General features: G+C 43.2%; 1 protein-coding gene across 1 annotated transcript in view; it reads left to right on the forward strand.

The window, feature by feature from the left end:
* The window catches only part of LOC115079084 (scavenger receptor cysteine-rich type 1 protein M130-like), a 257,001-nt gene extending 249,864 nt beyond the window's left edge, over nucleotides 1-7,137 (forward strand). Inside the window, exons 7-8 of the mRNA XM_029582122.1 lie at nucleotides 1,589-1,711; nucleotides 6,605-7,137. Coding sequence (XP_029437982.1) covers nucleotides 1,589-1,711; nucleotides 6,605-6,666 — 185 coding nt within the window. The 3' untranslated portion in view covers nucleotides 6,667-7,137. The remainder of the gene's footprint in view (nucleotides 1-1,588; nucleotides 1,712-6,604) is intronic.
* Nucleotides 7,138-8,227: the final 1,090 nt, after the last annotated feature.

Below are 8,227 nucleotides of genomic sequence, written 5' to 3' on the forward strand. Positions count from 1 at the left end.
GTCAGTATTAAGTCATGCACACGTGTACACGCATCCAGCCAATTTTATAAGACGTGCGTGTATACGCGCCTATGTTATGAAATCGCCACGTGCATCTGCACACAGATCTTAAAATTTACCTCTTAGAGAACACGTAAAACATTTGGTGTCACTTTCTTAGCAATTTTATTGTGAAATAGCTTGTAAAATGTGCTTTGCTGAAAAAAGATGTCTTTTCGAAAATAGGAGGCGAGGGGCTGCAGGGGTGGATTTGGGATTGTTGGGTGCTTCTAAGCCCCCACCTCCAGTAAGGATCTGGTTCAGGGTTAGCAGAGGGCTCTTCTCTGCTGAAGAATTTCAGGAGAGCTGGAAGGCAGCAAATCTCAGCCACCCTGCTGCTCCTAAATGTTTGCCCCCTGAGTGCCCATTGACAAATCCAGGGCAGTGAGAGGGTGCAGGAGGGAGTGGAGGGACAGAGGCAGTGACAGAGATGGAGAGAGACACTGAGCCAGGCCGAGAAAGATGCAAAGACATTGGGAGGGTGACTGTCACACAGCATTTCACTGGGTAGATAGACCCTCTGTTCACCCATTCCTCAGGTTAAAGCATGCACAGGGATCAGCAAGACGTGCATTTTATCCTGTGGAAAACGTAGACAGGCTCGGAGGCAGAGTTAGGTTAGGGGAGGTGAGAGCACGTGAAATTTTGCATTTTCAGAACCATGCACATCATTCTGGAAGGAGAAAGCAGATGCAAATCTCTGCAAGCACTTTATCCCTAGGCAGTTTCCCCAGGGAAAGCATGCGAGTACCTTCCCTTTTGAGAACTGGTGCAGACTTTGCACTTATGCAGGCTGTTTTTAAATTGCCAGCATAAATGATTACGTTAGAAAGCGATTTGGAGAGAAAGAAAAAAAGCTTCAAAGAAAGGAAATTGTGCAAATTGCTCTAAAACATTCAGACAGAATCTCAAGACCTGGCTGTTCACACGAGCCTACGCATGAGCCGCACTTCCCTTCTCTTCTATTCCCCTGCACCTATTCTCTCCCCATCCCGACTGAATTCCCCCCCTCAATTCTCTCAATTCTCTCCTCCCAGTATACTATTATACATTTTCTTGTATTTAAGTATGATTTTTTGCGTGTAAATATTTGTACAGTTTAAAATTAGTTTCCCTTACCCCTCCACCCCCCTCCACATTCCCTCCCTCAGTTTCTTTGTAAAGCCTCCTCCCTCCACCCTGTCCCCCCGCCCCCTTTCGCCCCCCTCCCCTCTAGTTCTTTTATCACTTGCATTGTAAAGCCCTGTTGGCCAATTATTGTTCTATGGAAACCGATGTGATGTTTTCTTAACGAATGTCGGTATATAAAAAACTTTAAATACATAATAATAAAAGAATAAGGATCAACCATATGGCCTGCCTAGACGAGATAAATGATATCTGTGGACAAGGAAGAAAGGAGACCTGGGAATAAGAACAATAGAGAGTGGGATACATCCTAGTATGGGGAGGCTGTTGATGAGAAATGCAGGGGGGGTTCTTGGATTGAGCTGAGTCTCTGATGCAGTGAGGGAGGAAGCCCTCAGTAACCAGGTCTCAATGTTTGCAGGTGCACAGCTGAGTCCTATCTGGAGTTCCACCATCTTCCGTTTCATTATCTACTCCCTCGTGTTCGCATCCATCCACCTGGGCTTCTTCCTCTATGGCTACCTGGAAGATAAAAGAAAGCAAGGTGAGTGAGCTCTGGGTATTCACAGATCATCTCACATCACAAGCAGCGCTGATCCCTTATCTGAGGGTCCAGGTAACCTTCATATATGCAGAATATAAACCTGGGAGCAAGACCCAGCTCCTCACTCAATCTGCCTCCTTCTGCAGATGCCACAGACCCCAGCTGATCTCTGGTTAGTCCTTCACTTCATTGTTAAGGCTCCTCTGTGCTTGTCCCATTGGTTAGAAATTTTGGCCTCTGGATTTAGAGAAATGTTTAGGCACAACTTTGGCTGAAAATTTGCTATGATCGATTGGCCGCATTGTTTACTACTTTCCACAGATAGTTCCTCATATTGTAAACTCCTTCAGGAATATGCATTAACCGCCTAAAACATCAGGAACAATTGGAATTTTATGACCACAGAAGGAAATGTGTTTATTCAAGCAATATTTTCGAAAAGCATTATCTCTATCTTTGTCAGAGCAAAAGGACTCAATTAATGTTGCCCTCGTAGGAACAAAATCAATAGAGAATTCTAAAAATGCAGAAACATCCAAAGTTTCTTGCCTAGTTGCTTCTAACATCTCATTTAAATTTTCTCATTTTTAGGCAAATAATATACATTAGAGATGTGAATCGGAAGCGGAATTGGTTCCGTTTCCGATTCACATCATTAATTTTTTTTAGTGAGGCCCGATTGCGTTTTTGTTTATCGGCTGCGCCCGAGCCGATAAACAAAATACTCACCCGACCCTTTAAAACTGACCCCTTAGCTTCCCCCACCCTCCCGACCCCCCAAAAAACCTTTTACAAGTACCTGGTGATCTAGCGGAAGTCCCGGGAGCGATCTCCCGCTCTCGCGCTGTCAGCTGCACTAATAAAAATGGTGCCGATGGCAGTTTGCCCTTACCATGTGACAGGGTATCTGTGCCATTGGCCTAGGCCTTATCCCAGATCATGCTTTGCATTTGGCCCAGTGCTAGATTTCAAGTCTAGACATCGGTCTTAGCAAAGGGACCTTGCTTTGGGTAGAGATGTTTAAAATCATGAGAGGTCTAGAAGGGGTAGATGTGAATCGGTTGTTTACTCTTTCGGATAATAGAAAGACTAGGGGGCACTCCATGAAGTTAGCATGGGGCACATTTAAAACTAATCAGAGAAAGTTCTTTTTTACTCAACGCACAATTAAACTCTGGAATTTGTTACCAGAGGATGTGGTTAGTGCAGTTAGTGTAGCTGTGTTTAAAAAAGGATTGGATAAGTTCTTGGAGGAGAAGTCCATTACCTGCTATTAAGTTCACCTAGGGGTAGATTTTTTTAAAAAAGCGCGTTCGCGTACTTTTGTTTGCGCAGCAGGCGCAAACAAAAGTACGCTGGATTTTATAAGATACGCGCGTAGCCGCGCGTATCTTATAAAATCCATTTTGGGCACCCTGCACGCGCCGAGCCGCGCAGCCTGCCTCCGTTCCCTCTGAGGCCGATCCGAAATCGGAGCGGCCTCGGAGGGAACTTTCTTTCGCCCTCCCCTCACCTTCCCCTCCCTTCCCCTACCTAACCCAACCCCCGGCCCTATCTAAACCCCCCCTTACCTTTATCCATGGATTTACGCCTGCCGGAGGCAGACGTAAATCCACGCGCGCCAGCGGGCTGCTGGCGCGCCGAGACCCGACCTGGGGGCTGTTCCGTAGGGTGCGTCCACGCCCCTGGAACGCCCCTGGGCCAGCAGCACGCCCCTGCCCCGGCCCCCAAATGCCGTGCCACGGCCCCAAATACGGCGTCACTCGGCGACGCCTTGACACGCCCCTTTTCAGAAACCCCGGGACTTACGCGAGTCCCAGGGTTCTGCGCGCGCCGGCGGGCTATGGAAAATAGGCGCGTTCGCGCGCAAGGTTCTGCTGGCGTAAATCCGGGCGGATTTACGCGAGTAGGGCTTTTAAAATCCACCCGTTAGAGAATAGCCACTGCCATTAGCAACGGTAAGATGGAATAGACTTAGTTTTTGGGTACTTGCCAGGTTCTTATGGCCTGGATTGGCCACTGTTGGAAACAGGATGCTGGGCTTGATGGACCCTTGGTCTGACCCAGTGTGGAATGTTCGTATGTTCTTATGTTCTTATGAAAGGACTAGGCTGATGCCTGGTCTTATTGGATGCTCATTTGTTTTTTTATTAAACATATGAATATGAGAATATTCAGAAATTTGAGGTATTTCTATCTGAGGCTAATTTTCATTTCATTTATATAAACCAAAAATATCCTCATTTGTTGCATTTTACTCATTTATTTAAAACAAATGCACAGCCATAATATATAAATATAGAATAAAGTAAATTTTCATCCCCTCATGTTTGGCTGAGTGAATACCTGGAGCTGTTCTTCATGGTATTGTTTGGTTGGGTGAACAGAAACACAGAACATGACACCGATAAAGATAATATGGCCCATCCAATTTGCCCATCCACATCTCCTGCTGTCACTCTGGGACAGGATCATTCAGTGGGGAGGGTCAGATACAAAACTGCAATTCAAGAGCTAAACTCAAGACATTTTTGAACAATTTATCCATCCCTTTTTTTTTACTCTATACACAATGTGTACATTCCTGAAAAATAAGGATAGCTGGCAACCCTTTTCCTATCCCACAGGGAACTGGATTTGGATTTGGAGATAATCCTTTTGTCATGTTTGGTTGAGTGAATACCTGGAGATATTCCACCTGTCATGTTTGCTTGAGTGAACATCTCTAGATATTGCTGCTGTCATGTTTGGTTGAGTGAATACCTGGAGATATTTCTCTTGTCATGTTTGGTTGAGTGAATACCTGGAAATATTCCTCTTGTCAAGTATGGTTGAGTGAATACCTGGAAATATTTCTCCTGTCATGTTTGGTTGAGCGAATAGTATAATACCTGGAGATATTCCTCCGGTCATGTTTTGTTTAGTGAATACCTGGAGATATTCCTCCTGTCATGTTTGGTTGAGTGAATACCTGGAGATGTTCCTCCTGTCAAATTTGGTTTAGAGAATATCTGTAGATATTGCTGCTGTCATGTTTGGTTGAGTGAATAACTGGAGATATTCCTCTTGTCAAGTTTGGTTGAGCGAATACCTGGAGATATTCCTCTTTCAAGTTTGGTTGAGCGAATACCTGGAAATATTTCTCCTGTCATGTTTGGTTGAGCGAATACCTGGAGATATTCCTCCTGTCATGTTTGGTTGAGTGAATACCTGGAGAGATTCCTCCTGTCATGTTTGGTATAGTGGCTATCTTAGATATTGCTCCTGTCAAGTTTGGTTTAGTGAATATCTCTAGATATTGTTCATGTCATGTTTAGTTTAGTGAATAGTTGGAGATATTCCTCCTGTCAAGTTTGGTTTAGTGATTATCTCTAGATATTGCTGCTGTCATGTTTGGTTGAGTGAATACCTGGAGATATTCCTCCTGTCAAGTTTGGTTGAGTGAATACCTGGAGATATTCCTCCTGTCAAGTTTGGTTGAGTGAATACCTGGAGATATTCCTCCTGTCATGTTTGGTTGAGTGAATACATAGAAACATAGAAATGACGGCAGAAGAAGACCAAATGGCCCATCCAGTCTGCCCAGCAAGCTTCACACATTTTTTTTCTCATACTTATCTGTTTCTCTTAGCTCTTTGGTTCTATTTCCCTTCCACCCCCACCATTAATGTAGAGAGCAGTGATGGAGCTGCATCCAAGTGAAATATCAAGCTTGATTAGTTAGCGGTAGTAGGGGTAGTAACCACCACAATAAGCAAGCTACACCCATGCTTATTTGTTTTACCCAGACTATATTATTCAGCCCTTATTGGTTGTTTTTCTTCTCCCCTGCCGTTGAAGCAGAGAGCTATGCTGGATATGCGTGAAGTATCAGTTTTTCTTCTCCCCTGCTGTTGAAGCAGAGAGCTATGCTGGATATGCGTGAAGTATCAGTTTTTCTTCTCCCCTGCCATTGAAGCAGAGAGCTATGCTAGATAAGCGTGTAGTATCAGTTTTTCTTCTCCCCTGCTGTTGAAGCAGAGAGCTATGCTGGTTATGCGTGAAGTATCAGTTTTTCTTCTCCCCTGCCGTTGAAGCAGAGAGCTATGCTAGATAAGCGTGTAGTATCAGTTTTTCTTCTCCCCTGCTGTTGAAGCAGAGAGCTATGCTGGATATGCGTGAAGTATCAGTTTTTAGTTTTTCTTCTCCCCTGCCGTTGAAGCAGAGAGCTATGCTGGATATGCATTGAAAGTGAAGTATCAGGCTTATTTGGGGTAGTAACTGCCGTAACAAGCCAGCTACTCCCCGCTTTGTGAGTTTTTTCCACATTTCCTCTTGCTGTTGAAGCTTAGAGCGATGTTGGAGTCACAGTAACCATGTGTATGTTTATTGAATAAGGGTATTATCTCCAGGCAGTAGCCGTCATTCTGGCGAGCCACCCACTCTTCATTGACGGCCTCTTGACTTTATGGATCCACAGTGTTTATCCCACGCCCCTTTGAAGTCCTTCACAGTTCTGGTCTTCACCACTTCCTCCGGAAGGGCATTCCAGGCATCCACCACCTTCTCTGTGAAGAAATACTTCCTGAGAATACTTCCTGAGACTAACTTGACAAGAGGAATACCTGGAGATATTCCTCTTGTCAAGTTTGGTTGAGTGAATACCTGGAGATATTCCTCCTGGCTTGTTTGGTTGAGGGAATATCTCTAGATATTGCTCCTGTCATGTTTGGTTGAGTGAATACCTCGAGATATTCCTCTTGTCTTGTTTGGATGCATGAATATCTCTAGATATTCATCCTGTCATGTTTGGTGGGGGTAAAGCAGGTAATTCTTGGTCATTGATACCCAGCATTTTTTTGTCACACCCCTTAATATTTCTAATAAATAAATAATCATTATTTGTGCTTTTAGGAGATCAGCAAAGAAGAAGAAGACAAAGAGGAGAGGCCTTTATGGATGAATCATCTCTGTAGTGGAAAAGATATGTTTTTTTAATCAAGCTTAATATTGCTAATATGAAATGTAGATTATGGGGGCTATTTTGAAATAGTCATGGTAGCTGCAACATTGAGAGTCTCAGTTACTTAACCAAAACTAGTGTTATAAATTTACATGAAAAGTTACCTGCCCAAAACGCATTTCCAGACTGATTATAAATATGTTTATGAGAACAGAGGCTAGAAGGCCATAAGTAGGAGCCTAAGAAAAGGTTTTCAAGATTAATCAATAACTTGTGTGGTTCTTAACAGTAACATGATGTGCTCTACTAGCTTGCAGAAATAACAAAACCAAGGCTTGAGGCATATTTGCATAATTGAACCCCTGGCATATTCTATCCTTTGTGTAGAAGCAGAATTTAAGTCTTGCTGAATATAATGACTTGCAGAATGCCCACTGAGTGCTTACTCAAAGTGACGCCATCTCCTTTTAATATTACTTGCATAATAAAGAGAGCAGCATTGTACTGAAATGGTATCCTGTCCATTTTTTGGAAGTGAGTTAAGAGGGAATAAACACAGCTTCTGCACTTTACACAATGAAAATGTGTTTCCAGGCAATAAGTTCTCAGAAGACAATGGTCTTTGCTGTCCTTGACAATACTTTTTTGGCTAAGGATCATGACAGACATTCAGAGGCTTGAAGCTGAAAAGAATTCTGATCCTCAAAAGCCTGTCCCCCGACTCCACTGTGGCCACCAGTAAGAGATTCAATGTCCTTTCATTCTATCACCCAATATAATTCAATTGTCTGCAAATAGGGGTCGACACTAGAGACGTGATTCATTTTTAGGTATCGGGTTGGGCTTCGGTCGGCTGCCTCCTGCAAAAATTTAGTTTTTCCACGTGTCGGTTTTTTGGGGGTTTTTTCGACGAATAGAGTTAGTGCGCACTAACAAAAGTGCAACTTAAAAGTTAAAACATATCAATTTATGTGGAGTTCATTAGCTAGAGCTCTGGTTCTGGGTTCCCACTGGTTTGCCCCACCTTGAAGACAGCCAATGGGAATGTAGAACCATTACTTTAACTCATCCGGCGTAGTGTGCGCTAATGGGAGTCAGTGCGCACTATGGCATAATGTGTGCGCACTACCTTGGACATGCTCTGTGGTGTCCCCAGGGTCCATTTTGCTTCTACTACACGCACTAACAAAGCTACAGAGACAGAGACTGAGACAGTCACACTGACACACAAGTGCAGCAGACTCTACTGTGTAGTCATTAGTCACGTGTACGTTCGTACAGCTCACATTCTACCACTGTAAGTATATAAGGTTTTTTTTAGTTTTTCTACAGTATTATTATATAGTTACTTTACTAGTTACTTAGTTTAGTTATATAGTTAGTTAATTAACTTTTTTCGGTAAAGTAGCATAAAATAATATTAAAATAATATTAAATGAAGTTACATTAGGGGAAATTAAAAGTTTAACCCACAAAGTACTTCATTTTATTTTATGCTAGTTTAGTGAAAAAAAAAAAGTTTAACACAGAGAATGTCCCAGCCAGTGAATGGTGTGTGGGGGAGGGGGAGGGGG

This window comes from Rhinatrema bivittatum, chromosome 1 (assembly GCF_901001135.1).
Source record: "Rhinatrema bivittatum chromosome 1, aRhiBiv1.1, whole genome shotgun sequence".
Taxonomy (NCBI): Eukaryota; Metazoa; Chordata; class Amphibia; order Gymnophiona; family Rhinatrematidae; genus Rhinatrema; species Rhinatrema bivittatum.